Here is a 16,668-nt window from a genome sequence, read left to right as displayed (position 1 = left end):
TGGAAATCACTGAATATTAGTGTTAGTGAGGTTAATAATAATGTAGGTACAAAATAATACCGAAATTATGTGATTTTACCCCCAAAAATGAAATTTAGTAAAAAATAGTTAAACAAAACCAAAACACGCAAGGGCGGTTTTGGCAAAACCAAAACCCAAAGGTAATCCAGATCCAAAACCAAAACCAAAACATGGTGGTCAGTGAGTATCTCTAATTATCAGGGCTGCCATTACCACTAGGCAAACCTATATGGTCGCCTAGAGCATCAGTGTTTAGGGAGCAATTAAGACACTGAATGATAAGGCTATTTATTCAGGGTTTTTATTTAGGTTTTGTAAGCAGACTCCTTCTATTTACCCCTTTATTTATCCCTATGCTCTGTATTAATATGGTCACTTTATAAATGCGTGGTGTACTTGAATCGAGGAAATTTGGTGGATCCTGTAAGAAATTCTTTGCTGGTTGTAATATAGTCAAAATGATTTCAGTGTTCATTTTATACTAATATTCCATAAAATATGATCTATATATTGTCTGTAAACAGGTATGTTATTCCACTTAATGTACTTACTTCCTCAATGTTGTGATAAAAGACATTTCATTAATATTATTATTATTATTATTAATTGAATGACTTAATTTATGTTAAAATATAATGCCTGAAATAAAGGACTGAGGAGAAGCATTGAGTCCGATATACAGAATAAAAGGACTTGATTTTGTACTGAACATTTGGTAAACATAAGCTCTCATGAGCAGGGCTCTCCTCCCGTCTTTTTGTCTACGTCTATGTCATTCACTATAGTGTCCTTATTTCTTGCCTCCTACAAGTTCTTTAAGACACTTATTACATACCTTACTTATTATGTCTTATACACAGTATTATGCTTCTTGTATGTTCAGTAATTTGCCTGTTGGTCCTCTATAATGTTTGTTATATCCTCTATGTTCCCACTGTATAGTGTTGCTGATTTTGTGCATTTTAAATGGAAAATAATAATATATTAAGGGATATTTTCAAATCTTTAGAGTCATGTCTTTAAAATCTGGGACTAGCCCTGGAAATCAGAGATAGATGACAGCAATGCCTGTACCACATATCCTGGTTGACCTTAGCTCTGTCTATAAAGTATTTGTCAAGACACTGTTTTCACACATTGCTGCACAGCTAAATAATATCCCGTTCACACTGCCTAAAAAACCTGGGATATTGCTGGCACTGCAATGTGAACGCAGCATAAGAGATTGTGCTGTAGTGTTGTTTCTGTAACAGCACAATATACTGTACTTTATTTAATGTGTACGATAACTCTGTATTTTTATATGTCTTAAAGTCGTGATATTGTTATGCAATTACACTTCAGGCACAACATGTTCCTGTCATGCTGAACTTGAAGTGTGTTATTGGTTGATCATTAGTGGGGAGGGGAGGAAAGGAGAGGCAATATCTATGTGGGCTGTAGAGAAGCGTTCACCAAACACACAGCTTCCCCTCTGGTATGTCAGGCTGGGTATATGAATATATACAGAGCACTGCTGTACATAACCTATGTCATTAATCTCTGTGCTTCTCCTGTAATGCAGGTCTCCTAGTTGGCAGCAGTGACAGTCTGCAGATATGAGCGGCTCACAGAGAAGTTTGGGGAAGGGTAAGTGTTATGGTTGTAGCACTGAGCTGGTGTATGTGGAGAGAGCAGTCCAGCCTCCTGACACACCGACCTCGGTGCAGATAACATTCACTGATAGAGGCATGAGAAGGAGACGCTGAGGGAATGAACTTTCACTTCATAACAAGTCAATGGGTTCATCCAGATAGAGCAGATGGTATATGTCAATGTCAGTGGGATACAAATCCCGGGACTGCAGCGTGACGTATAAAGTCTCCGTCCTTATATGGTGCAGGGGGTTCCAGGTTACATGCAGGGCCGCCGAGAGGGGGGGGAGCGGGTACTAATTACCCGGGCCCGGCATGTCAGGGGGCCCGGCCCGGGCCCTTGCGCTGCTGATTTTTTTTAGTTTTTTAATTTTTTTTTTGAAAACGTTTTTTTTCCTTTCCTTTTTTTTTTTTTTTTTGGCGGGGGGGGGGGGGCTCGGTCGTTGGTGGGGGGAGCAGGCTAGTTTAAAAAAAAAAAAAAACATACTCACCTGATCGCGGAGCCGGCATCCCTCCTCTCTGCTGCTCTGTGCTCTATTCAGACTGTCTGAATGCTGGGTGTGATGTCATCATGTCATGCCCAGCATTCAGTCAGTCTGGAGCAATGGAGCACAGAGCAGCAGAGAAGACCAAGAGAGGAGAAAAGGTAAGTGAAGGGAGGAAAACGAGGGGGGCACAGAGGGGTTAAAAAACGGGGGGGGGGGGGGGCAGCATGACAGAGGGGTTAAAAAATGAGGGGGAGCACAAAGGGGTTAAAAAACGGGGGGGCAGCATGACAGAGGGGTTAAAAAATGAGGGGGCACAAAGGGGTTAAAAAACGGGGGGGCAGCATGACAGAGGGGTTAAAAAATAAGGGGGGGCACAGAGGGGTTAAAAAACGGGGAAGCAGCATGTCAGAGGAGTTAAAAACGGGGAAGCAGCATGTCAGAGGGGTTAAAAAATTAGGGGGAGCACAGAGGGGTTAAAAAACGGGAAAGCAGCATGTCAAAGGGGTTAAAAACGGGGAAGCAGCATGTCAGAGGGGTTAAAAAATGAGGGGGAGCACAGAGGGGTTAAAAAATGGGAAAGCAGCATGTCAGAGGGGTTAAAAAATGAGTGGGGGCACAGAGGGGTTAAAAAATGGGAAAGCAGCATGTCAGAGGGGTTAAAAATTGAGGGGGGAGCACAGAGGGGTTAAAAAACGGGAAAGCAGCATGTCAGAGGGGTTAAAAAATGAGAGGGGCACAGATGGGTTAAAAAATGGGAAAGCAGCATGTCAGAGGGGTTAAAAATTGAGGGGGGAGCACAGAGGGGTTAAAAAATGGGAAAGCAGCATGACAGAGGGGGTGAAAAAATGAGAGGGGCACAGATGGGTTAAAAAACGGGGCAGTATGGCACAGTGGGGTTAATAAACAGGGGTCAGCATGGCACAGTGGGGTTAAAAAATGGTGGGCAGCATGACCCAGTGGGGTTACAAAGGGGGGGGGGAGGCATGGCACAGTGGGATTGAAAAAGGGGGGGAGCAGCATAGTATAGTCTGATGAAGGGGAGCCAGATGAAGGGGGCAAAAACAGCATGGAGGGCACAGTGTGATCATAAGGCATGGCGATGATGAAGGGGCACATTATTGTAATATTGGAGCTGGAGGAAGGCCTAATTATTAATCGTGGGTGCTATTGATTTAACGCTGGGGCTGGCTGTAATTTTCTAAATGTAGCCATTTTTTTTTCAAAATAGGTCCTTCAACATTTCTGGATCCGGACAAGCCACAACTAAAGAAAGCAGCAGCCACAGGTGGAGAAAGTGAGAAGAACAGGTAGGAGAGAGCAGCACAGTGTGTGAAATGTTGTGATTCTAGTAGGGACAATACCAATTTTTGGTGAATGTTGTGTCCAATGTAAGGTGTAGGCCAAGACTGAACTGTTTGTGTACACACTGCATTGTTTGTATACTACCCTGTGGTGGTAGATGTCCTGAAAGTCAGAAGTGCTTAAACATATGTGACGCTCCGGCGAATTGAGAGCCTAGTGGTTTTTATGTTAGCCACGCCCCAATGGCACGTTTGCCACGCCCCCAAATGCATGACCGCACCTCCCAAAATTTTTGCACTGCCGTTTGGCTAGCCACGCCCCTGAATATATGACCATATACCTAATCTTTTTTGCGCCGCCTTACGGCGCCGCAAAAAAATTTTGGGGCTTACTTCACTATGAGGGGGGCCCCATGAATTTGTTGTACCCGGGCCCTGAATTCTTCTTGGCAGCCCTGGTTACATGTATATTGCTGTAATGTGGGTGGTTTGCAGGCTGCTCCGTGTGCAACCAGTCCTTAGAGGCAGAGCCAGATTTAGACCACATGGGGCCCTAGGCAAGATACTGGTTCCGGGCCCCCTCCCTGAAAAAATCCATAGCACTATAGTTTTTTAGCATAACATATACCCCTATTCAGGGGCTGGCTGGAAGACTTTAGCCCCGGGGGGGCAAGCACATAGCACTGGCCCATAAGTAGCGGCCCATTTTTAAAGGGTGGTCTCACCTCCAGCCCTGGCTGGGCCCTAGGCAATTGCCTAGGTTGCCTAATGGTAAATCCGGCCCTGCTTAGAGGTGCAGGACGCACTTGATGTAACTATTAGATCCAGGACTGTCTCTGCACGATTACTGCAGGCCGGACACGTCACATGCACAGATATATATGAACCTGCTGCGCTGTGTTTATTGTCTAACACTCCACTTCCTTCCATGTCTTGCCGTAATTGAATGCGACTTTATAACTTAACGATTATGTGTAAACTATGGAGTATGTTTCTATTTGATTACTACATTTTATTTTCAATTGTGCATACATTTTGGTTTATACAGCAGCAGGAGTGCCTTTATGAAAAGCACATGTTGTGTGGCAGTAATAGATGCTTGTACATTGAACTAATTGCACTCTGTATGTTTTTATGATTTTTATTTTTTTAAATGGCCTGAAATGCAACAATAGAATATAATGTTGCTACTTATTATAGTACACTAGTGGTAAAAATGAAATTACAAATAAAGCATGAGTCAACTTACACAATTCTAGTAAATAAAAGTTGATTTATATATATTGTCATTAGATCAAAAGTGTGGAGGTCTTTTTCACAGCTAAATAATTATATCTTTGATCATTAAAATAATGGGGCAATTTAAATCTTGCTACAATGCTTTTGTCACCAGCAGACAACTTGTTCACATGGTTCTCCACTTCACAATACAACCATCACAAGGAATGTTAATGTTAAGGGCAACAGCTACTATGGTAAAAATCTTGCATACAACTCTTCATTCATGTGAATGAGCCTGAAATAGAAATAATAAATACTTTTACATCTCCTATGGAAATCTATCTTAATAGTGACTATAATGCTAGCATTATATGGCGTATACTCTAATTTACTAATCAGTCTCTCTTTTTTTTTTTTTTTTAACAATCTCTGGGGCATATTCAATTAGCTTTCCCGTTCGCGGTAACGCGCTTTTACAGTGAAAAGTACACAGTATTGACGGTAATACGGTACTGCAATAACGCAGATTTTCCTTTGCAACCCTATGGGGTGCGTATGAAAATCCATGTTATTGCGGTACCGTGGATTGTCTTTGTAAAAGACCCAAGTCATTACTTTACTGAGGCTTAGTAGTAGTATAGTGAAGAGGGAGGAGGAGAGGTGTCACGGTCACTAAGATTCTGGACCCAGAATTCTGCCAATAGTTGTCACTACACCTGAGGGGAGGTGTCTAACGCCACGGCTAGTCTTCTCCAGGGACCCCCGCAAGAGGGTATGGGTTTAGCGGCTACCACTGCGCAGGTCGCGGCCCTCAGGAGAGTGTGGCAGGGTTAACGGACATACAGCTATGAGAATTGAGGATATGGCAATCTGGATAACAGAACGCAATGAGGTGCTTTGAGGATGCAGGTAGTAACCCAGGAGCAGCAGAGAGGTTCAGATGAGCGGCAGGTGGTAGATACCACAGACGTGGAGCTGGAGTTATCCAACAAGCAGGTGAGGTAATACGAGATACTGTTGTACTCAGCGGAAGGCAGGGATATACCACCGACGTGGCGATGAGACTATCCGGCCAGTAGGTGAGATAATAGAAGATGCGGCTATGATCAGCGGATGGCAGGTATTACCACAGTCGTGGCGATGATTATCCGGCCAGCAGGTGAGATAATAGAGGAGATGTAGCTATGATCAGTGGATGGCTGGTATTTACCACAGAGGTGACTATGATTATCCGCGGCCAGCAGGTGATGTATAGGAGACACTGCAGTGATCAGCGGAAGGCAGGTATTTCCCATGGGCGTGGTGATGAGGCTATCCGGACAACAGGTGAGGAGGTTTGGAGACGCTGAGAGGAACGGGAACCACAGGAGAGTAGATCACGGCTACAACAGCGAAGTGAGGATCAAGAACAAACAATTACGAGAAGGTCATAGGTGACTTAAATAGGGGAAGGCTGACAGGTAGCCAATATGAAGTGAGGAAAGGTTTGAAAGTTCATTCTGGTCTGCACATGCGCAGAATTATTCCTAAGATGGTGGACAGCCACGGCGCTGCACGGACGCCGGCAGAGAGGTGAGTGGCCTGGATCTAGGTCCAGAGGAACCGGCGAGTGACAAGAGGGCATATATAGTCAGGTGAGGGACATATAAGGTGAGAAGGGGTATTACTCCATTATTTAAGAAGGGAAACAGTGGAGTGTCTTTAGGTTCTATCCACTCAAACCATATGGCACAGTAGTCTCTAAACTTCTCTGCAGAGGATAAAATCAGGTCGTCCATGAACACAGAAAAGTCCAGTCTCGCAATCCATTCCTTTATGGACGGCGGTGTTGGTGACCACCAGCGAATTGGTATCACAGCCTTCATGGCACATTTAAGGTATATCAGAATAGGTTTCCTGTATGAAGAGACGGGCATATCTGACGTTAAGTACCCAAAAACTGACTTTCAGGGACCTCAGCGCCGGCTACAGCCCTGGAGATAAGGATCACTGCCTCCCAGATGGGAAGAAGTTTAGAGCATTTCCACCAAATGCGTAGTGGTGAGCCATACGCCCAGTTACACCTCTAGCACAAGTCCGTGAGGCCTTGATACATCTTGGCCAATAGGCTGGGACACCGGTACCACCTGGATAGGACTATGTACTGTGTTTCAATAACTCTAACACTGATTGAGCTGATATGTGTTGTTTGAAAGATATTATGCCAATTTAGATCAGAAGTGATTTCTCCCAGATCACTTTCCCAATCTATGGTAGCGAATAGGAGTGCACAATCAGGATTTGTTATATGGAGGAGAGAATGTGTCTCGTGTATTGTGTGGTTGTGCACAGGGTCTCAAAAGGGGTGAGCTCCCTCGCTGCCGCTGTATGCATCTCCAGAATATATAAGAAATGTTTTAGCTGCAGATATCTCCAAACCTTGGGAGTTCAGCAAATCCCATTTTGGTTAGAGCTCAGCAAATGGTAAGGCCCCTAAAAATCTCAGCAGCTGGCCGACCCGAGAGACCCCAGCCTGTGACCAATGGTGAAAACCTGCCACCGACTTGCCCAGAGGAAAGTCTGGGTTGTCAAATAATGGAGTCAAGGGTGAGGTCAGGGAGGATATAGGTTCTATGGATCTATGTCTGGACCAGCGTTTTAATGTTGTGGTTATAGTCAGGTAGTGAATCATGGGAGTGTGGAAAGCCAACAAATGTCTTTGGTTAAAGCCGTCATCATGAATCCCTCTATCCACAGCCACTGTTAAACACTCCCACACCTTGCCCAGTCTAAAACTTGGTTTAGCATAACTGCAACATAGTATGTGGTAAAATGTGCAATTGTAGTCCCCCTATATGTTTACGTATGTAAAGGGTGTCAGGTTTAAAGCGGGGACTTCTGCCCTTCCATATAAAATCACAAAGAACCTGGTGCAGATCATTGCACCAGAGGTTGGAGATGTGTATAGGTGGAGTGTGAGAGGATTCTCAGGTGTAAATTCATTTGGACTACATTGATTCTCCCTATCCAGGAGAAGTCCTAAAGGTTCCAGTCTCTCAAGTCTTTTACGAATTGTAGTAGTGATAGGTAAAAAGTTGTCTTGGACACCTCTTTATTAATAATAACTCCCAGATACTTTAGCTGAGCAGAATTCTATTTGAATGCTTAATCAGTCTTTTTAATGCAGGTTGCTTTGTGCCATGTTTCTGTAATATACATACTGAATGAAAACTCTATATTTCAGGCAGTGATGTCCCGGGGCCAGTGCCAGAGGGATTCATTCGACTTTACAGCATGAGATTTTGTCCCTATGCCCAGAGACCAAGGCTCGTCCTTCTTGCCAAGGGAATCAAGTAGGACTCTAAAATACATGATACATTGGTATAAATGTTTAGTTCGTTTAGTGCTTTTCAAACGGTTCTTGGTTACATGTTTTCATTTTACCTATTTCTGTAAAGCAATTGAAATATTAATCCTTTTTAAAAGCATCATAATGAAAGCTGGGAAAAAGGCAAGTAAAGTTGGGGGATTGCAGTGCTCGTGGCACCCAGTAGGGGGGGGGCGGTGTTGAAGTCAACCTGTAAGTGGCAGATACAGTGACACAACCTTGCTGACAATTTTACATTTCTCCCTGATGCACTTGGCCTCATATCCCTCGGCTGTTGTTCTGGGGCTGAGTGGGAGGGGGGTGGGCTACATACATCAATGAAGAAGAAATAGGGAGGGGGTTCAAGGGAAAGATTCCCAGATTTCCAGGAATTAGAAGTTTGGGATCCACTTTAAAGTCACGATGTAAAAGTTTTTTTGCCCAATAGAGGTGCGTGGTAAAATAAGCAGAGATTCCAGCCAGAACATCGTCATGAGGTGTCTCAGTGGAAGGTCATCCATAGCAGTGCTTCCATGGCGCTTTATAGGGGTACTAGAGCAAGCTCTCAAAATCCGATACAAGGGGTGCTATATATGTGGGACAACATTGCTCTTCAAAAAAATTGAAAATTTAGTCCACTGAGAGTAATAGAACTAGAAAGACATTGTTCTTTTCTAAATAGATATTACAAAGTGCTCTACTTTATACACCGATCAGCCACAACATTGAAACCACCGGCCTAATATTATTTTTTGGGAAAAAAGTGCATATCCTACATCACTTTGAGGACATTTTAAAGTAGTGTTTCACTTGGGTTTCACCTCTGACTGCAACATGGTTTTTATGAAGTTGGCAATGACATTGAAATATAAATTACTAGCATGCAACACTTTTTATTGCAGTAAAAGAAAATGTGCAAGAAAACCGACATTTTTTTTGTTAAATGTTCATCAGTATATCTATTGCATATAATTTAAAAGAAAATGTAAAAGTGGACATGTCTATTAAATATAATTTTACTTTGGCAAAAGAAAATAAACTTAAATTAAGTTATCAAATTATGTATTTTCTTTGGTTAGGCATGAAGTTGTGAACATTAATTTAAGGAGCAAGCCTGACTGGTTTTTTGAGAAAAGCCCTCTGGGTCTGGTACCTTCTCTTGAAACTTCAGATGGTAAAATCATTTATGAATCTCCAATTGTTTGTGATTACCTGGATGAAGCCTTTCCTGGGATTAAGCTGACTCCAGCTGACCCTTATATGAAGGCAGAGCAGAAGATGATATTGGATCATTTCTCAGGGGTAGGTGTAACTGGGAGCTATGTTTTGTTTGGTGGTGAGGGGGGTGTTGCGATGGTACCTACCTTAGATTACAAGCTGCCGCTACACTTGAGGATCACTCACTAATGCTGATTCACACAGGTGCACTGAGGAGTGATCTGCCTGTTTTTGTTTCAGCTTTGCTTGGGCTCCAAACGTTTATTGTATGGCTATTTGATCTTTTGTTTGTAAATCTGTTGTCCGGGAAAATCAGAATTTTAAGAGTTCCTGTACACATTCCATGCTTGGGGAATCATTATTATTTCAATACCATTTTTACATACATAAATGAACTCTGGACCTATAGAAGCAAGCCACATCATCTGTATTGTTTTCTCTGTATCACTGAGTGTATATATACAGCTCTGCTGGGACCAGCTTCAGTCATCTCTGACCCACAGTCTTCTGGACTGAAGTAATGTAGCTGGTCCAGCGGTATGTATGTATTTTGTATCGGCTGTACTGTATTATAATTATTGTATTGAACTGCTAAAACTTTTTCCTTTTACTAAATAAATTGATTGTGCGTTGGAACCACAAGAAATCGCTTAGACAATGCTTATTGGAAAACGATAAAATTACTTATACTAGTCTTAGTTACACACATTTGTAAATACACGTTCCAAATAGCATTGTCTGCACATTGGAAGTGAAGATGTACCTGATACACTGATATATGGATGGAAGTTGAATTAATATATAATATTCTTCAAATTGTCTAAATTATAGACTAATCTATAGAAGAATATTGAGATGGAGATAAAAACAAATAATGACGTAAAGATATGGGGTAATTTCTCAGCCCTCATTTAGCCCCTTTGCTGCAACAATATTCAAAGAACAAAAATTTTTTTTTTTATATATTTTTTTTTTTCCTTTTAGGTTAAATTCAGAAGGTCAAATGAACATTTTCGATTGTCTTAAATCTGAGACTTTCTGGTTTAGTTATGGTAGTTTGAAAAGTGTACATACTCTACATATATACTTCATGTAAAAATAAAATAAAATATATATATTCTAATATATTAATCAGATTTGTATGTGTTTTTCATTTTTTCACATGGGTTCAAATTTGGATTTAATGGCTTATTAATATTACCCAGCAAATATTTGTCTGTTTTGTGTTCCCCTGTTATATAGTCTGCAATACAAACACTGATATCCAGAGCCTACAGACAGGCTTGTTTATGCAACATACTAATGTACTATATTGTTTTGGTACAGATCACATCTGTGTTGCTTAAGATTGTTCTTGCAATGAAGAAAAATGAAGATACAACTGAATTTAAGGCACAATTTGTGGAGAAATTTACAAAACTTGAAGAGGTAGAGAGAATTATTTTTATACAAATTTTAAGTTGTGGTCTGTAGGAATAAAGGGCTCACTGTGTATGTTACCACAAACTTCACATTAACCTTAACTTTACACCATAGCATGCAAATAAAGACACAGAGACCTGAATAAGTTATTAAACTTGGCAGGAATTTTATTATAAGGATTTTATATTAACTAACCTATGGTGGCGGAGAAAGAGCACTGCGGGACAGCTCACGAGCTGATCACACACGATTACTTAATGGACTGGCGCAAACCGCCGTAAGTCCGCAAAAAACACGGGGGAACAAATCCCTACATACATAGCGCTGAGTTGGCGTCAGAGTGACTGCCCCTTACAACTCACGCTGCCCTCCCTCACCGAGCCGGACAGGGACCCTCCTCACCGAAGGACCAAAAGGAGTTACTGTTACATCAAAGGGGGCAGTGACCTACGACCAACTACCAGTGCGCCCACTAATCAGCCGCTGAACGCAGTGCCTTCCTACCCCACCATTGACAAAAACCCCGGACTAACTTGAGGGATGGGTGGGTGGGATCTCGTGCTGCAAGTGAAGTAAAGCAGGAAGTACATCCTGCTATATTCTATCAAGGTCCCTCCCACATGGGCCCCCATTGGTCGGTCCCCACCCCATGTTAAAACACACCAGGTCATCATTCAGCTTGTTACAAACCCTGTCGCCCTTTAAGTGCGTTCGTCCTAATAGCCTCACTTGTCATACTTGCAAGAATGCAGCCCCCAAATGCCTCCATGATATTCCTGGCTCCTAGTGCAATGATGAGCTGTACTGTCATTGATATCGCTTCAGCCCACAAATGTACACCTTCAGTGTGTGAATGATGAATGTAATTTAATGCTGAACAGACTGCTATATGTTGTATTATGATTGCACACAGTCATTAATATTTTTATTCAACTAATCTTACTTTTAAAATAAATGGGAACTGCACCCATGATGTCACAATTGCAATGAATATGTAGAGTCTGCCGGCTGCTTTCTACATAGCTGTCTCCATTTGCACAAATAAAAAGGCTGTTCCATTCTTGTTTTTGCTGTAATTGATACTAAAGACACACGCTGCTATCTCGTACTTGTCCACTCCCGAATTCCAGGTAGGTCTCCCGGAAGAGCAGGCCGCTCTTCCGCATCCTGCCCACTTACAGTGAATAGCGTCATTTTGGCCCTTCCATGGCAGGATTTGTGACGCCTCACTGCCCCTTCCATGTCACACCTCACGGGATCTCCAGCAGAGGTGAAATCAAACGTCATCAACTATGTGCTATCTGTTATTTCAGCAATCACAATAACTTAAACTTGGTTTGCTAATGAATATAATTCATGTATGTAACTATAAAAATAATTGAGACATAACAATGCAGAATGTCAGGTTTATTTCCAGAGGACGGCCAATATACAATTGGTCGATAAAGTGCTTTTCTACTCTCATCATTAAGAACAAAGATTAGTTTGAAACACTATAAAACGAAAAGTCCATTATGCCCCGTTATAATGGTGAGACTTTCTTTGGTTGAAACCACAGTTGAACAGTCTTATTAAGCAAAGATAAATAAAGTATGGGCTACACGGTGGCTTAGTAGTTAGCACTTCTGCCTTACAGCACTGGGGTCATGAGTTCGATTCCTGACCATGGCCTTATCTGTGTGGTTTGTATGTTTTCCCTGTGTTTGTGTGGGTTGCCTTCGGGTGCTCTGGTTTCCTCCTACATTCCAAAAACATACTGGTAGGTGAATTGGCTGCTATAAAATTGTCCTTAGTCTCTCTCAGTGCATGTGTGTATGTTAGGGAATTTAGACTGTAAGCTCCAATGGGGCAGGGACTGATGTGAGTGAGTTCTCTGTACAGCGCTGCGGAATTAGTGGCGCTATATAAATAGATGATACTAAGAACTTCCAGCTTTCCTCTGCTGTAACGTAGTAATTGTTAATATATTTAACCAAAAACTTTCAGGATAGGAATACAGAGTAAACACTTTTGTAATCCTGGTTATGTTTTCTCTAAATTATCACAAACATATTACAATTGGTTATTCTAAACTATCAAAGTCTAACTATTGTATCTGATTTCTTTTCAGATGTTGGCTAAAAAGGGGACGGTGTACTTCAGTGGAAAATCTGTATCTATGGTTGATTACATGATCTGGCCCTGGATTGAGCGATTAATTTTCTTTGATGTTGGCGAGTAAGAGGAAACTATATACATTATATATAAATATCTTGTATAATTACCACACCTGGAAGTATATTTACTAAACTGCGGGTTTCAACAAGTGGAGATGTTGCCAATAGCAACCAATCAGATTATAGCTGTTATTTTGTAGAATGTACTAAATAAATGATAGCTATAATCTGGTTGCTAGGGGCAACGTCTCCACTTGTTTATAACTATATTTTCTAATTTCATTGCGTAATGAATCGGAGGCAAAGTTTGTATGGATATTGTAATGATTGTCTAGATTTGTATAGCAAAACTAGAGCAAGATGGGATGTGAACACTCAATCGTATAAAGGACCAGATCAAAAAGATTAAAAATACACCCACACTGTAGGGAACTTCCATATATCTTGCTCTACTTTGATAACCTATCATATTTATATAGTTGGTTAGTAAATAAAATATATGATGGCAGTCACCAGACCTTACATTAATTGTGAAACAAACCGGACACTTGAGTCCAATGTTTTGGGTGTGGGAAGGGGAGTAGAGCCTTTTATGGAAGTTACTTACTATTTTTATTTTTTCCCATCTGTAGATATTTGGAGAAGACCCCACACATCAGTGCCTGGAGCGATCTCATGATGCAGGACCCAGCCGTGAAGGAGACCTATTTTGAACCAGAAGTTCTCTTAGGCCTTCGCAAACTCTATCTTCAAGACAGCTTGGAGGCTGCTGATTACGGCCTTGATTAAGATCACAAGTGTGACCTGTATACTTTGTGCCTTTTTAAGAAGATTATGGTTCACTAACATAGTCTTTATTTTTTTTTTCACCCAAAGCACTTAATTTCTGAAGGTCGTGATGTAATAAATATTAACGCATCCCTTATTTTCTGGTTGTTATGCATGAGGGTATTTTAGGTTCTCAAACCAATTCTGGCCAAATATTTGATTGCTGAACATATTCTTAAGAATGCAGCCTATCAATTCTCTAAGAACCAGTGACCTTACTGAGACAATATACCGCTCATTGTATTCCTTGTGTGACCTCACTGAGGCAGGAGGTACTCTCAATATACCGTTCATTGTATTCCTTGTGTGACCTCACTGAGGCAGGAGGTACTCTCAATATACCGCTCATTGTATTCCTTGTGTGACCTCACTGAGGCAGGAGGTACTCTCAATATACCGTTCATTGTATTCCTTGTGTGACATCACTTTGGATTCACATATCTAATCCCAGATAAGTAATGATGTGGAAGATGACAGGTATGATGTTTGTTAAATCAGATGATGGCATTTGCTGTTAAAATAAATAGTGGATCAACTAACCGGCTTTTAACACATAACTACTTAATTTAAGACCTGCTAACTTCTGAAAGACTAATATACTTAAATTGCACCAGGGGTGGCAGCCATTCTGTGTGTTGAGCTGATTGACATATGAGAACATAGTCTATGACCTCACTGAGGCCGGTCATGGTGGAATATTCATGAGGCACATAATTCTAGAGAATTGATTGGCTGCATTCTCATGATCATTAATCTGCCCACAAAATGTCTGCCTTCAGTGTGTAGAGGTGACAGGTGCAATACAACTATTATTTGCTCATGAATGTAATTTGTTTTTTTTTTGTTTTTTTTTATTTCAATTAAAATGAGCAAGTACAGTTGTTTGTTTTACATATATAGGATAATGTACCCTCTAGTATGAAATATAAAGTTGTTAGATGTTCCACATGGGACGTGCCCATCTAAAAGCATGAATGTTTTTGTTCATGGAAATCCCTCTTGTTATCTGATATATAGTTTTGTGAAATGCAAGTAAATTATTTACACCAATAGACTGGCTCATTAATATTGGAGGAATTCTCAAACACATTGCAAACTAACAGTCTAGAAGGGAGGTGGGAAACAGACAGTAGGATCTGATTGGACCTGTCAGGTACAGCAAAACAATCCAAGTGTATCTAATCCTAAAGATTAGCTATTTTCAAAGAGCTGGAACATGGCCGCAACAAAGTGAAAAATGAATGATAGCTTTGTCTGTCTTCTAAGTAATGTTGCAGCGACAGAGATGTAAGAGCTCTGACCAGTATCTTTTTAAATATATTTGATATGAGCCATATGAGAAGGATTTATAATAGGAATTTGTCAAGTTAAATGCTGCACAATTTCTACATATGTGAATGTATGCACGTATTACTTATTTGTAAAACAAATAAGAATGTTTAGTAGTAGTATTATTTTAGCCAAACAATAAATGTCCAGTTATATTTGAGATGTTATCAAAAGTTGTAGGACGCACACTTAGGAATGCTGTAATTAGGGAGAGGCTATAGGAAGGCTGAACACAGGATACTCACAGATTAATCATATATAAAGCTATAAATTTCAATATAAGACATTGTAAGACTTGTTATGGTAGCTAACTACCTGCTAAATTAGCAGTAAGTAGTAAACATAATGAAAATGTAACTATAATAACAATATAAAGCTATTTTCTATCTATACAAACGCATACAATATTTCATGAGAAAGCAATAAGTCCCCTGTCAATTAATAACTTAGGTTATGACAGTAAACGTCAGTTGTCTTTTATCTTATTAACCTTAATGTGTAGAAAAAAAAAATTTTTTTTCATTATTGCAGTACTGTGTCACCCCAAAAAAAAAATCTATGTGGTCATCTTTATTTCTAGGATCATGTCCAGGTAATGTATCTGAGATTGTGAGTAGTTAAGAGTGAGTCTGATGGTTAGGTGAAACTTGTTGAAGTTTTTATGGAAAGTCAGCAGCTCATCTTCAGAGCCCGTCCAGATTAGTAGCAAATCATCAATATAATGGACGTGTGCAAGTTGATAAGAATTCCTCCTAGTTTAGCCAAGAAAAGATTAGCATACTGAGGTGACATCTTACTACCCATGGCACTTCCCATACACTGCAGGTATATGTCTTTCCCAAAAGCAAAGTGATTATGACTATGAACCTGATCAGCTGCAGGGTCAGCAGTGTGGATAGACTGTTTATTTGAAGGTAGTGTTGGCATGCGCCTATACCATCCTTGTGGGGTATGTTAGAATACAAATACTCCACATCCAGAGTTGCCACTACCAGAAGGATCAATACTGACAACTATGGATGTGGAGTCTCTGTAGTCTAACATGTAACTGGACATGACCCTATAAAATAAAAACAATACTATACAAACATGAGTCTATCATAAACCTACAGGTCGCACAGCATATTTGAGATGGAACAGCTTTCACCCAGGACACATAAACAGCCAAGCTCTGAGCTACATTTGGATTTGTTCAGATAGTGATGACAGAAAACAACACCTGCTATCACTGAGGAATATGTTCCTACAACAAGGATGCCATCCAATAGTTATAGATGAACAGAGCCACAAGAATCCCAAGGAGTAGCCTCCTGGATTACAAACCAAAGGAGGATAACAGCAGGGTCCCCCTAGTGGTCACTTTCAATCACCATATGAACACCTTGGGAAAATTGCTGCTGATGTGCAGCCCATATTTCAGAAAGACAATAGACTGCAGGAAATATTACCAGATTTACCTCTCCTTTCATACAAACAACCTCCAAAATCTCCTCGTTAGAAGTGCCCTCTTATCACCATCAGAGACTGGCATCTTCACTTGTAAAAACAAAAAATGCAAAACTTGCACTCAAGTCCTACCAACAAACACAGTCCACAAACCCAACACACAACGGGAGTATAAAATCACTGACACATTCTCATGTACATCCTCCAATGTGTTGTACATGATACAGTGTACAATGTGTCCTGAGGGAATATACATTG

The 16,668-nt window shown here is 40.8% G+C and overlaps 1 protein-coding gene across 2 annotated transcripts; it reads left to right on the top strand.

The window, feature by feature from the left end:
• The first annotated feature begins 1,434 nt into the window (after positions 1-1,434).
• On the top strand, positions 1,435-13,732 carry LOC142161003 (glutathione S-transferase omega-1-like). 2 transcript variants are annotated; one of them, XM_075216191.1, is made up of 8 exons: positions 1,435-1,498; positions 1,586-1,650; positions 6,616-6,705; positions 7,889-7,997; positions 9,091-9,313; positions 10,556-10,657; positions 12,762-12,868; positions 13,440-13,732. In XM_075216191.1, exons 2-8 carry the CDS (start codon positions 1,620-1,622, stop codon positions 13,594-13,596), a joined length of 819 nt encoding a protein of 272 aa, XP_075072292.1. In that variant the 5' UTR covers positions 1,435-1,498; positions 1,586-1,619; the 3' UTR covers positions 13,597-13,732. The 2 variants fall into 2 exon arrangements, with proteins under 2 accessions (XP_075072292.1, XP_075072294.1); XM_075216193.1 differs by lacking the exon at positions 6,616-6,705 and having other exon boundaries at positions 1,441-1,498.
• The last annotated feature ends 2,936 nt before the right edge of the window (positions 13,733-16,668 follow it).

Source organism: Mixophyes fleayi, chromosome 6 (assembly GCF_038048845.1).
Source record: "Mixophyes fleayi isolate aMixFle1 chromosome 6, aMixFle1.hap1, whole genome shotgun sequence".
In the NCBI taxonomy this organism is placed as follows: domain Eukaryota; kingdom Metazoa; phylum Chordata; class Amphibia; order Anura; family Limnodynastidae; genus Mixophyes; species Mixophyes fleayi.
Note: the sequence above shows the minus strand (reverse complement) of the source record. Positions and strands in the feature narration are given on the sequence as shown.